Genomic DNA, 14495 nt, shown 5'->3' on the forward strand with positions numbered 1-14495 from the left:
CCTCTGCTGTGGAAAAATAAAACTGGGCTGGGTTCCATTTCTCAAGGAAACAGACAGATTAGTGTCCCTACTTCAGTGCCCCCATAAGCATTAATTAGTTCCGTCTGCTGCACAGAATTAAGATCCCCACAAATAAAAACACATTTATACATGCAAAAAAACCCCAAAAAAAAAACAAGCTCAATAAAGATACGTGTAGATTAAAGAAGTTATGCATATAATGCTTAATGCTAACCTTAATTTTGAAACAACAGTACAAATATTATAGTATTTATAGTAAGTGTGTGTATGTGGGTGTGGAGGATACAGAGGATAGGGTTGAATGGAGGCTGATGATTCGCTTTTGAGACCCCTGAAGGGAGCAGCCGAAAGGAAAAGAAAGATATAGTAAATAGTAGAAAGAATTCTAAAAATTGAACTGATGTGGTGTCTACATTAAAACTCTGCAGACAATAGAAATTTTCTTCTTTATTTACAGTAAAAAAATGTACATTTACTGTGAACGCTGCGCAACTGTGAACAGACAAAAATCCAACAGTAAGTCGTTGAATAATCCATGTATTGGTGTCAGGAAACACAAAAACGTCAACTAATTCCCCTGCACTATAAAGCAAAAGAAGGCAATATCATTAAAGGTTGTATGTTTACTCTGACAATAAACAATGCTTATTAAACATGAATCTAGAATTGACATTCCACATCATGATGTACATTGACATATACAGCCTGGACTTAGACATGAAATTAGTCTTCAGCTATACATAGTACTCAGTGCTGTGATCCAAAAATATATAATTAACTATGGTATTTAGCAAGATATCTTTACCTGGCACTGAGCACTTATTTATTGTGAGCGCTGTCAGATGAGAGATCAGTCATGCATAACACAGACCTTAAACAACCTGAGAATAGGAAGTCTTCTTTGAGACAGTTGTGGCAGGTATAAGCAATAGTTCGGTAAATACAGAATATACAGACCAGCTTTCTTCTGTTTTTCTTTTCTTTTTTCCCCAGTTTAAATCATTGTTCCATTCCTGCAGAAACCACCATTTCTTGAACAATGATGATGTTATTTAACCTGAATGAGCTTAGTGAATAGTGTTAAGAGAATGATTTATTCATCCAAACCCTCATCTTCCTCTTCCAGCTTGGCGTCCACTTCGCTCGTGTCTGAGAACTCATGCAGGAGGACATACTCACGGCTACTGAAGCCAAATTTGAGAACATCTTTTTCTTTGAGCTCGTAATAGCGCTGGGACTCTATGCGCTGGTTGTTCAGGTAGGTGCCGTTGCCTGAACCCAGGTCAATGATGTAAGGCTTTACCCTGCGGCCAGTGGTGCCATCTGCACGCGTAAACTCCACCAGTCTAGAGAAATACAAACAGAAAGGTAGATGCATTTTATTTGTAGAACAAAATAAAAATCATCCAACCATAATGCACTTGTCACTATGGGCTAAAGAGACTACTGATTACAGTTACCAATATACCAAAATAAAACACCTTTGATGATGATTGTTATTCTTACCTATACTGGAAAACTGCATGTTGCTTGGAGCAGGATGGGTGATCAATGGGGATATCAGCAATTCTTCTCTGCCTCCCCAACAAATAGGCACTCTGTCTGTGAATGTACATGACTGGAAGGGGTTCATCATTTTTGAAAGGGTATAGTCGCCATCTTCGCTTGGGAATGCGAGCTTCGGGTGGCTCGTTGTACTTGATCACCACCCCTCGGAATGTGTTGCTATCTTCTGTGAGTGCCCCTGACAGTTCAAAGTTTGGCTTCTCCTTTTCAGCCGGAGGAGCGTTTGTTCCATTGCTCTCTTCGTCGGATTGTCCAGAATCATGTTCACGGTTTTCTTCACGTCGTTGTCGATTTTCCCTGCGCTGCTCATCATGCTGCTCTCGCTCAGCTTGCTGAGAGGCAAGTGCGTCCCGTTCTCTGTCTCTATCTCTATCTCTGCCACGTTCCCTCTCCCTGGGTCTGTCTGATTCCCATCTGCTCCGTCTCTCCTCCGGCTGGTCATTTCTTCTTCTCCTGTCACCACTGGCCCGTGGCTCATCCCGCTCCTGTGATATTTGGAAAGAAAACATTTAAAGAAATAGATTATTAGTCCAAGACAAATTTGCACAGCTGCAATTTTATACACAAATTGCTATAACATGTGTGGAATTAAATTACATTCTCTCAGACTGACAATACTGAGAAGAGGCTATTTTTATGCCACTGTTGCAGCTTATATGACACTGCTGACTATGAAAACATTATGCCACATATAAACAGAAGTTACTATATTTAAAATGCTACAACGTTCTGTGGAAATACACCACTTAAAACGTGTAAGAAGCAGGAGTGCAATATTAAACTGTTCTTTTATCATGACAGAGTCTTCTAATGACAGCTGCAGACAACTGAGCAGACACATGGCTCAATGACCTTTCGGTCCATGCCCGTCTTTAACGTTAGCTTTTCAGAACTTACATAAAGAAGAGCACATCAGAAAATCACTGATGATATGCAGTTCTGCTTCTGTAGTCAATATCTGAATCCCCATGCTTTAAAGTTCATTCCCACGCATTATTAATGTGTGGCTGGATTTATTTACATTTTGACTAAAATCCTGTCGATGGTTTGCAGTGCGGGAAGCTACATTTTTGGATGACACTAATACTGGTGTCATTTTTCGGTGACAAAGGGATTATTTCTAAGTCCTTTTGATAGAGACACAAACCCGATTCCTACTAAAAGAAACGATACGCCACTGATGCTGCCACTGTCGTACAGCATCTTCTTAAAATCTGAAACCTAATCACCCGTTTTAGTTTCACATCATCACCGCGATGGGGACTGCGACTTCTCCTGTTTCTGGGAGATCTGCTGCCGCGTCTGGGAGAAGACGCCGCTCTTCTACCCGGTGAGTGGTCTCTGGTCCTGGCAGGCGACCTACAAGGACAACATAGGAGACTTTACATCGCGCGTTTCTTTAAAACAGATTGTTTACCTTAACGTGTAGCTGCCATGGGTTGTAACGTTAACGCTAGCTAAGTAACACAAGTCTGCCAAGTTACAAAAACAAAGGAACACATGGCAAAAGCGAGGCCACATGACGACAACATCGCATGTACCTGCTTGTTCTTCTCCTCTTTGGACTTGAGGTGCCACCGGATCTCGATCTCGACCGGCGTGATCTCTGGGGCCTAACTGGGCTCGCTTTCTCCTCCTTTATCTTAACTTTGGACTCCCGCTCAGGAGACACCCTTCTTCTGTGTTTCTTTTCTTTGGCCATTCTAAGATAACAAGGCAAGTTCAACTGTTATTGTGGTTATACATACATAATCGACGACACAAAGAATAAAAAACGATGAAAAGCTAAAAAATATAGCAATAGCAAACTTCGGCTGTTGTGTCCAGAGTACGCACTTCCGTTTCCACTGGTACGCCGAGAATCTATCTCGGCATGGTCGATGTTCACTATATACTTTGGTTCCGACATGGTTCCGCTTTTATTTATTAAATCGCGAGTAACGCCAGGGTTTCCTGTGCAAAGTAAATTTATATTTTTGAGAAGCCAATAAAAGTCAAAATAGCCAAAATGTGTGAACCGAGCCGCGGATTCCACTCGGTCAAACTAAAAAGCAACGCCTGGCTGCTGTTGCTATGACAACACAAACAGTGAGCGAGTGAACTTTTTTGCCCGCAACAGCACCGACATTCCTGCAACAGGTGTAAACAAAGAAAAACTTTAGTGTAAAGCTTTATTTTCTCAGTTAAACGCAATGATTTCACCGACCGAGTCGCTTTTGAAATACGACAATCCAGTTTCGATCAGCAAGAGCACAGACAGAAAATCACCAAAGGTGAGGTTACTAAATAACGGCACCCGAGTTTGTATAGCACGTGTGTATTTTAAATATAAACAATACGGTGCAAAAGTTTTATCTAACGCTAAATACTTGTGAAATGATGTTTTAAAGTGACATGCAAAACAAGGCTATTAATAGTTGTTTTGATCATAAAAGATACAACATAGACAAAATATTAAGATTATTAAAATATACTATGCAAGACAGATTAAATACATGTTACATACAATATGCAACATAAAATACTTTTCAATGAAGGGTCGCCCTTTGAAAGTGAGCCCCCAGCAGCCTGTTGACTCTACCCCTGTCCCACCACCTCCTAAGCCAAGAGCTGCCTCAACTGACAACACCAAGCATGAAAATGAGGAGATTCTGAATGCCATCCTTCCACCCAGGTATAGTTTTACACGTCTACAATACGTTGCTCAACAAGTGAAACCCACTTTGTCATTATCTCAATTTCTACTATTCCAGGGAATGGATGGAGGGGACCAAACTGTGGGTGCAGAAAGTATCTAGTACACCTTGTACAAGGACAGATGTTGTGCACTTAGAGGAACTCCTTGATACTAAATTGCAGCAAAGGCAGGCCAGAGAAACAGGAATCTGCCCAGTCCGAAGGGAGCTTTATTCCCAGTGCTTTGGTAAGGAGGAAATTAGGAAACTGGTAATTGTTGAGGACAGTATAGTTCCAATGATGGAGGAACACTGCCTGATACATAGAGGTTATGCACATAATCAAAAGAGATGTATTGTAGCTAGTTTTGTTTTCATATGGCTAGATCTTTCTTTATCTTTCTGTAGGTAGTTTTACCCACATCAAGTACAAGTGCTGGTTCTCCTAACTTTCTGCTTTCTGTCTTGAAGACGAGCTAATCAGACAGGTGACTATCAACTGCGCTGAGAGGGGTCTACTGCTGTTGCGGGTTAGAAATGAGATTCAAATGACTATGGCTGCCTACCAGACACTATATGAAAGCAGCGTGGCTTTTGGCATCAGGAAAGCACTGCAGGCTGAGCAGGGCAAGACTGACATGGAGAAAAGAGTAAGAGTGTTGTTTTATTTATGTAATCTTTAATGGACTAAAACAGGGAAATATAGGACCTAAAAACCTCTCATTTCTTGCAAAACATTTGCCGTTTATAAGAATAAAGTTACAGAGTTAGTAAATTTACAGAGTTAGTAATGCTTTTCAGTTAGGTGTCCAGCAGAGAGCACCATTTCACTTGAGTTATTTTAAAACAAGAATGATAGCAGTACACCTCATGTGACCAATCCCATGTCTAAAAGCTAAAAGCTTACTAGCTTAAGTGTCACTATATCCCTAGATTTCTGATCTGGAGAATGAGAAACATGACTTGAAGAAGCAACTGAATGAACAGAAAGCCAAATGTGAAGCAATTGAAAAGAGAGAAAAAGAAAGGCAACATGAGGAGGCAAAGAAGCACATGGAGGAGGTTCAGTTCCTTAAGACAACCAACCAGCAACTCAAGGTGATATTTCATAATTGCATATAAAATATATATTTTATTTTAGATTATGTATCAATAGTAGCTGTTGCATGTTTTAAGATTTTTATAAGCTTTTTTTTTTTTTCAGGCTCAACTGGAAGGCATCGTTGCACCAAAGAAGTAACATCTACAAGGAAAAAACTGAGTTCCCATTTTCCCCAGTACAGAATATTCCCTAATTTGTCCTCTGTCTTGGTGATTTCATTTTATATAAACTGGGTATAATTCACAAATATTTCATTTTTCATAAAAAGGTTGCCATGACAAGTTCAGCTCAAGCAACTACTGTACATTTCTCTTACAGAGTTACACTTGTAAATGATGAATGAAATGACAAAATGACAAAAACAAAGTGTTGAAGGAATAAGAAAGCTGAAAAGGCAACGTAAGCATTTTCCTGAAGAACAGTCAAGGCCAAGATAAGGCATGACGCAGCTATTCGATCAAGTCCATTTAACGCTCTGAATCTCACCTTTCAATTCTATATCATTAATAAAAAATGACCCATTTGGATAATTTAAATAAAATTTTATTACATGTGTTTTATAACTCCGTTCTACTGCTTTGATCTTTTGGCTTTTTGGCCTCCTGTGATTGATGCTGGGGCCTTTTTGTTTTTGTTCTTATTTTTCACATTGTGCGTTTCATAATATCGTACGCCAACCTTCTTCGTCTTCGTTGCACGCTCCATTGCTCTTCTCTGTAGAGATAGACAAAGAGGAACCAGAGGGAGAGAAAACAACTGATGAAATGTTCTGAAGAAAAACAGCTTTTATCTTCATTCCTGTTACATCAGTTAAGAGAAACAGACATTAATCTCATGTGTCTACCCAGAGAAATGGTTTGACGTCAGGGAGAACAAACACTGCATACCTGTTTAGAGGTCAGTCTGTGCGGCTGGGTGGATTCTGTGTCCTCAGCTTTCCTCTTCTTGCCCCTCTGGTTGGCAACTGAATTCAAACCAACATTGACAAATCAGCTGTCGGTGTCTGATTGGATCTCAATGACAACCTGACCCCGACCATACTCATTTAACTTGTACGGTTACAGATAAATATTGTCTAAAATACTGTTTATGTATTTTTGCGTAAACTGGATAAATATATTATTGTACTTGTAAGACAAAGTGATTGTGTGCTTTTAATCCTGAAGAACTATGGAAGATAGAACATTTTGAATGATTACCTTTCTTTTGTGCTTGCTTAGCTGCTGCCGCTTGTTTAGTCTTGATGTCTGTGAATGCTTTGTCACAAAGAGCCTTAGGTATCCTGTCCACAGAGAAGAAAAAAGTAAATCATTACCCAACAGTGCAAACAGTTTACTTCTGTTGGGATATGCTGAAATCAACAGTAATTCAATTATGTTTAGTATAACTATGCACTGTTATTGGACTTTGTTCTTCAGTATGTGGGAGATGCAGATTTAGGAACACAATGACATACAAAAGTTATGAAAACGGGCCACAGTTAAACTGATAATTACTAGGTATGGACCACCTCAAATGCATTACATCTCTCTGCCTGGTACCTTCATGTTGCTTTACAAAAGACATGAAGGAAAAAAAATAAAATAAATGAAAGTGTAGTTTGGGTGTGAGCAGACTAACCGGATTGCAGAGAAGCGTTTGGATTTAGCCCGGTCCAGGAACTGCTTGTACTTGGCAATCTTCTCATCCAGCTCACGAATTACCTCACGGGAACTCTTGTTGTCATGCGCTTTGCCCATATGAGTCTCTGAGGGCTCAGAGATTTCAGTTTCCCCGTCAGCTGGCTCAACATTGGTCCCATCTTCCATAACATCTTCCTCTGCCTCACTACCTTCCTCAACCTCAGAGCCAGACAAGTCAGACATGTCCAGGTCAGGCATATCCACAGGAATCAAGTCTTCCTCGTTGAACTCAGGTGCCACATTGATCTTCCCAAAGTTCTGTCGCACATTAGCTAGAATCTTCTGGACCTGCTCCTTTTGCCTTTGTTGCTGCTGCTGTTCATGTTCGTCTGAGATGCCATCTAGATTTTCTGGCTGTTCCTCTTGCACATGTTGGACCTCTGAGGGTCCTTCAACTGGCAGTAGCTCCCTGTCCTAGAAAAATAACAGCAGCAAAACACAGGTTGGCATACAGGGCAGGGGGCTGGTAGAGAAAGAGTCACTGATAAGTGACAAGTGAAAAATTCTGTGAACTCCTACTTCTTGATCTCCCTCAGGTCCAGGGGGTTTCACAAAGAACGGGATACGTCCTCTTTGCCAATCGTTCAACACCATTTTGGAGACTGTGGTGAGATCTGGCTCACCACCCTACAAAACACCAGGAATACATTGCTCAATCTTGAGATTTAAAACAAAAAAAACAATTTTGATCTGTGTTATGAAGCAGTTGTCGAGCACTAAAAAAATGATTTAACTGAAATTAGCAATGACCCAAATTAAGTTTTGTTTGATAACCTTATTCTCTACATTTATGGGAGAAAACAACAAATTAAAACCCGAGGCAGAGAAGTTTTAAGTGTAGAGTTTTAAGGTCTTGCAATCAAGAAAATTAAAAGAAGACCATTTACACCTTGAGAAGCTTCCCAGTGCGAAATGCCAGCTTCTCAAGAAAGTCTTCAGCAGAGTTCCAGGTAGGGATGCGATAGGTCTTCTGAATGTATTCTGGTTTGGCACGCTCCAGTACTGCCCCAATGTGCTCCTCTGGATTCCTTATTTTCTCCACTTGGACCTTTGTAATGAAAGGGAAGAATTAACCTGCAGCCTTTCAGTTATGTGGACTACATGGCCTACATAATAAACCTGCGGGGGGGAAGAAAAGGAAAAAAAACAAACAAACAAAAAAAAAAAAAGATCTAGAGGTTTAGAATCTGAGTCATTAAAGACATCAGGAATCACAATCAACTTTAAAGTCTTTGCTTAATTATCATCTGGATTATTCTGAGTTTCCAAAAAGAAACATGGTTGTTAGGTTTATCAGACGCTACTGTATTTCATCGCTATGAGGAGCACAAATTGTATTAGTCAAAGATAAGACAGACACCACCTGACAATGGTACACAAAGGAAAATATGAAACACACTTACCACTCCTTTCAAGACAATATCAGATTCGCTGTCTTCTGAAGGGTAGACAACACCAGGGCAGTCAATGAGGAAGATGCGCCTCATTAAAGTAATGTACTGCCACACCTAAAACAGAAAAAGATAAATGTGTGCAAGGTAAAATCCTTTCAGATTCACGTGATGTTGAATCACCTGGTCGATCTTTTACTGATGTGAGACATTGACACAAATCTGAATGAGGCAGCAAATTATAATTTATCTTTAGTTAAAACAAAGCAAAAACCTCGATCTGTGGGATTTGGACAAGAACCTTCTTTTCTTATTTCTCCCGATGCAACAAATTTGTCTTTCATGACTGGTACATCAGACAGAAGCATTTTGGAGTAACAATTCACATTAACACAAACATCACATAAAAATGGAGGAATGTGAGCGACAGAAGTGCAGCTTTTTCTGTCAAACTGCATCAAGCGTGAAAGAGGAGTGCACAGGCCCACCAGATTCACTGAATAGGTGAGCAAGAAACATCCCCTGTCCTTTGGTCCGAGTTCACAGCTATGGAAAGCATGGATATGTATGTCCCTTTTCTTTCCCCTTGAATCTGATTTTTTGGACATTTTGAGTTTTCAGGTAGGATAAGCAGCCCAAGAGAGAGGAAATTAAGGATAAAAATTGTTGTAGTTCTTTTGGCACAATCTGTACTTACATATTTTAAAAGGAACAGAGCTTACATATTGCTCTGGTCATTGCTTTCCATATTTGACAGTCTTGGAATTTTGTTTCCATTATGTTGTGATGAACTGAACACTTTGTTCATCTGCATCTACTGCCAAATGTCTTCAGTATTAAAATAAGCCACAATGTGTGTAAACATTTTGACTTCACATTAATAGTTGTTTTCAGAAATGAAAAAAGCATCTTTTTACACAGACTTTCCATTGTTTCCTCTACATCCCAATTTTACAGGCAGTTCGCATGGCCAAGATGATGTGGGAATTACCTTTGTTTCTCCAGCAAGGGGTGCCACATTGCAGACCTTCTTAGACCGCAGTGTGTTGATAACTGAGCTCTTTCCCACATTAGGGTAGCCAATGAAACCCACACTTATCTGTTTCTTGTCTGTGTGGAGCTGTGGGAGGCAAAAAATGAAGTCAGTGTTGCATTTCCTAAACAGTCTCAGTGTCCTCGGTTCATGGAAGTAATTTTAGATGGAGCTCTGTTGCCATTAGCAATAAAACAAATGGATTTGTCATTGTCAGGCTAATATCTTTTCTCTCCTGTGTTTGTCCGGGGGGGGGGGGGGGGGGTAAATGCTAAAGGCTGTTTTGGATACAATTTTTCACCTTGTTATCTAGTGACTTTTTGGTGAATGTATCCAACAAAAACATTTATGAGGAAAAGAACACACAAACATTTGAGTCTTTCTCTCATTAAATCACAATATAAAACATTCCATTTGAATATTGAACTCTTCTGATTTCTAGGCCTTTCAGATCATTTAACACCCACACTTTCATAAACATGCTCTATACCATTGTCACTACATCACACTGCATGCAGGCAGGTTCAGACTAAATACCATGGCCAATGTAATAATTCTCTGGTTAGAGATGCGTGATCAAATGTTGCAGAGGTATTGGAAATTTGATTAAGGAACTTTTTTTTTTGATAAAATGACAATAGGAGTAATCCACTGAAGTAAATATGTGAAAAGTCATTGATATGTTGATATTCTAATGATCGACAGCTGAGTATCAACTGCAAATTTTTAGACTTGACACATCATCATGTTGCATATTAACATAAGTCAACTCTACCTGTTTATACATGACTATAAAAGCAATAAAGCACAACAGAATTGATATAAATGCATCATTTACTGAACACATTTATGTCAAATTTTACTGTATATTGGATCAATTGCAATTATTGTAAAACCAAAATAACAATACAGTTTAAACCATTTACCTAAAAATTATATGGCTTTAAGAAAGCAAGTAAATACATAAGTAAGTGTAAATAGTTTATTCAGAAGTCATGGGATAGGGTGGACAGGTAGGAAATGATTAGAATATGCAAGGCCATAACCTAACGTCAAGAAACAGCTCTGCTGCAGACATATTGGTACCATGCAGTGGACAAAGACAAGATAAAGGGCACATGTGTTTGTTATTGAACTAGTAAATGGTTAGGCTCATGAGAAATCAAAGATAATTTGACATTGTGAATTTCAGGCATGTGCTTACCTTGCCAAACTGCCTGAGAAGTTGGATGAGGGAACCCTTGCCAAATGAGTTGGTGAGGCTGGCATGGAAAGCCAGAGTAGGGTACTCCTGAGATAAAACAGCTACCCACCGTTTCTAGTTCAAAATTGAGTGAAAACAAAAAGATAATCATGTGATTTAATGCTATGAACAGACACAATCAACCTCACTCAAACGGTTATAAAAAATACAAAAATAAGCAAGTTGGAAATTTCCTACCGTGACCCAGGCGGGGATGAGATCACATTTGTTCAGTACAAAGATGAGATGTTTCCAGGGTTTCTCCTTTTTCAGATATGTCTCTATGCTCTTGGAGCGTGTTCCCATAGGATCACGGGCATCCAGCACTTGGATGATGACATCAGATGAGTCAATAACCTATTGAGATACAACAGTCAAGAGTGTAGAGTGTATCCTCATGTAGACTCAATGTACCACCTCTAAAGTACATTTTGAGAAGAGAATGGAAACGATACCTTGTAAAGTTCTCCCCAGATTCTCTTGGACTGCCCCTTCTTGAAGATTTCCTCACGTGCTTCCTCCCTGTTGCAAAATAAGATAAACAAAGCTAACTCAGCAACCTGACTAGTTAGATGTAATGCATATAAATCAATATGCTGAGATTCCTACCGGACTCCTGTGTCCTCAGTCACCAGGTCTTTGTCCTTGTCTGCATTGTAGCTCAGGGCTGAGGCCTCAGCTTGCTCTACAAGATCCTTCATATCCCCCACCATGAGACTGGGCCTTTTTCTTTGAGCCTTTGGTCCAAACGTGGTCTCAAAAGCCTCTGTGTCTAGAATGTGCACCTTGGAGTTCTGCCGTAGTAGAAACAGAGAAGAAGAGATCAGATCAGATTTGTATTACAGTTTGTGACAGGTAAACTTTGACAACTAAAGCATGATTGAAAAACTTGAAAAATAAGACCACAGACAGGATATGCAGGAAAGCAAAATATACTATAACAAATGCTGTTGCTTCTGGCAACCCGTCAACAATTAACTGGACACATGCTTTTAAACCCCATGTTCCAGATCTATGAGGGACTACAGAGTATATATCAAAATTACAAAAAGGCCTGAAACAGATCTATTGATATGTTGGACAGGAAAAAGAACTGAATACTATTTGGAATTGTGTAAGTTATATCGAGGCAAGCATATTGCGAGTACACTTAGGGTCAGGATGGAGCAGTGAGTTAAAATGAGGCCTCACCTCACCTCATAAAGTCACCCACTGAGGGAAGAGAAGAACAATTTTCATCTGTATTGCCTGATATAAACAAGGTAAACCCACCAACAGCTTGATATGCCAGGATATTCATGAAAAAATACAATAACAATAAGAAGAAAAATGTGTTAATTCCCAACTAAGCGTATTCCCCTCTAGAAAGCTTTTCTAGAGCCACAAGTACCTTTAAAGAATACCATCAATTTTGTACTTGTATACTAATAAGGTTTATACTTACATGGGCTTTGATTCTATCATTCAAGAGGGACATAGGGAGTTTGCTTTGCTTCATGACGACACGATATGGATCCTTCTGTACTGCTCCCATTTCTTCCTGGAACTTCTGGAGAGATGACTGCTTAATAACTCGTGTATTTGCTGAAATACAGATGATGCAGATGCACAACGTGATACAATTAGTTCAGCTATTTAAAGGTCTAACATATTTGTAATCCTATTCTTATATTAGTTCCCCCAATACCCCTTTCAGAACACAAGCAGCTCTTGCTAACAGGTAATCATGAGTAGAGACTTGATCATATTTCTAAAGTAACATTTACTCATTTAGCACAGTGCGGTAGAAATACAGAAGTCTGTCTGCTCAATAAGAAGTCCAAGTAACTGTGACAATGTGACAAGGAATTGCATTTACCAAACCATTTGATGTTAGGCTCAACTCTGGCTACAGTCCCCGGAGCCACTGTGGACTGATACTGTAAAGGTTTAACGACTTTCCCACGGCTGTTACTGGAAAAAGAAAATCAGAATAAATTTGATTATTGTTAAATTCGACGACACTTACAAAATATGTCAATCACCAAGCCACCACAAAATCTTTATCAATAATTACCATCTCTGTTTTTGTCTGTACATATTCAGACGCTTGATAGTGGCTCGATCCCTCATATTGTTCCCACCAGCACCTTTGGGTCGATCTGTCAAACGCATGTACAGCTACATTATTACCAGAAACACTGCTATTTTTAAGCATATCTAGGTAATATATATATATATATATATATATATATATATATATATATATATATATATATAGAATACATACATATTAGCTACCCAGGCTAATGCACCTAAGCCTAACCAAAAGGCAATACAGTAACTTCTGTAGTGGAGTTCCGAGTTAAAGCAGCTGTTTCAGGGATGTATTGTAGTAGTTGCTGAAGATAACGTTTATTTAAGTCACCCCACCTTATATGACATATCTTAATACAGTGTACATGTAATGTCGGCAACAACTTTCATGTAATTATGAGTTACGGTCCCTTAATGTCTTTACTATGACACGGTATCACCGGACTAGCAACAATTAGCATTAGCTATAAACAAACAGTAACAATTACACCTAATATTGGTTTAGCTCACCGGGATTGCTGCTGGACGACGAGGGGTTTATCGTACTTTTCCCCTTAAACCGAGGCTTCACCATTTTGACGGCTGAGTCAGCAAAGCCTTCTGTGGACAAGAAAATTACAGAACACACAAAAGTGTCTGAAAACTATTTCTAATTCTGTAAGCTACTATTCCCTTTAGCTGGAAACTGTAGCCCCTCCACGTGTTGTTAGAGAAGCCGGAAGTACGTCATCGGGAGTGCGACCATAGATGCGTCTCATTCGCCGCATGAATTAAAATAGCGAGCCAAATTGGACACAGTTACGTTACATTTAAAAAAAAATCTTATGGGTAACATGTTAAATAGCCGTAAATTGTTTAAAACACTCTCCTGGCGCTGGCAGGGACATCGTTTGTGTCCCTATCAAAAGAAATTCATATATTTTAATATGTCGCCATCAACCATCTACTGTCTTCCTCTGTGTGTTCACTAAAAAGTACACCTGTATTAATCTCATCATGTAGCTGCTCCCAGTAACACCGCAGATTGTAGTGAAATGTGAATGAACCAACTGCAGCATCACTCGCTGCAGTGTGTCGCCACACATGTAACCATGGTAACTGGACGCAACAAAGATTGCGACAATTGTAGGTTTAAAATGCTGCTAGATTAAAAATGATACTAAATGTCAAAAACTATATCCTATTTCCCAGGCGGGGGAACGAGACAGTAAATGCATGTGGACAAGCTCTATCTTGTATCTTGTGGCCACGCATTAATAATAACGCTGAGGAAAGATCACTTAGGCTACTATAAAATGTCTGAACTGAAAAATGAAGAACTAAAACAGAATTGCGTTGTTCATATTGTTCACTTTTGTATAATATGTAGGTTCCCAAAAGATAAAACACAGGCATGGATCGAAGACACTGATGTGGCTGCTCAGTTGTCTGCATATATTGGTCCTAGTCAGGCCTCACTAGTCTCACTGCTCCCTGCCTTTTTAATGGAACAAGGAAGTGTTGGTACATTACAGAATTGTTAGAATACATTGTCCAATCCTACATTTGGTCCTTAAAGCTTTTCATGGTCTAGCTCTGCAGCCCTGTAGACTGACCAGGACACTTAGTTTAAAAGACCAACTTCTCTTGGTTGTCCAAAAGTCCAGGATCACACTTTTCAGTTATAGCCCCAAACCTGTGGAATGACCTACCCTTGTGTATTATAC

At 39.5% G+C, this 14495-nt stretch overlaps 3 protein-coding genes across 3 annotated transcripts; 1 reads left to right on the forward strand and 2 right to left on the reverse strand.

Annotated features, from left to right (window-relative positions):
- Positions 1–450: 450 nt before the first annotated feature.
- Positions 451–3458, reverse strand: snip1 (Smad nuclear interacting protein). The gene is made up of 5 exons (XM_026317106.2): positions 3397–3458; positions 3129–3290; positions 2817–2946; positions 1528–2072; positions 451–1367 (listed from the first exon to the last, which is right to left on the reverse strand). Exons 2-5 carry the CDS (start codon positions 3287–3289, stop codon positions 1115–1117), a joined length of 1089 nt encoding a protein of 362 aa, XP_026172891.1. The 5' UTR covers position 3290; positions 3397–3458; the 3' UTR covers positions 451–1114.
- A 321-nt stretch (positions 3459–3779) lies between these two features.
- On the forward strand, positions 3780–5927 carry dnali1 (dynein, axonemal, light intermediate chain 1). Its single transcript, XM_026317108.1, has 6 exons — positions 3780–3860; positions 4125–4261; positions 4341–4510; positions 4734–4912; positions 5196–5360; positions 5467–5927. Exons 1-6 carry the CDS (start codon positions 3780–3782, stop codon positions 5500–5502), a joined length of 768 nt encoding a protein of 255 aa, XP_026172893.1. The 3' UTR covers positions 5503–5927.
- Positions 5894–13509, reverse strand: gnl2 (G protein nucleolar 2). Its single transcript, XM_026317105.1, has 16 exons — positions 13300–13509; positions 12770–12854; positions 12572–12666; positions 12158–12297; positions 11323–11507; positions 11169–11235; positions 10912–11070; positions 10675–10788; positions 9429–9557; positions 8450–8554; positions 7936–8094; positions 7566–7673; positions 6985–7460; positions 6564–6646; positions 6252–6328; positions 5894–6078 (listed from the first exon to the last, which is right to left on the reverse strand). The coding sequence occupies exons 1-16, from the start codon at positions 13361–13363 to the stop codon at positions 5935–5937; spliced, it is 2190 nt and encodes a 729-aa protein (XP_026172890.1). The 5' UTR covers positions 13364–13509; the 3' UTR covers positions 5894–5934.
- Positions 13510–14495: the final 986 nt, after the last annotated feature.

This window comes from Mastacembelus armatus, chromosome 16 (assembly GCF_900324485.2).
Source record: "Mastacembelus armatus chromosome 16, fMasArm1.2, whole genome shotgun sequence".
Lineage (NCBI taxonomy): Eukaryota > Metazoa > Chordata > Actinopteri > Synbranchiformes > Mastacembelidae > Mastacembelus > Mastacembelus armatus.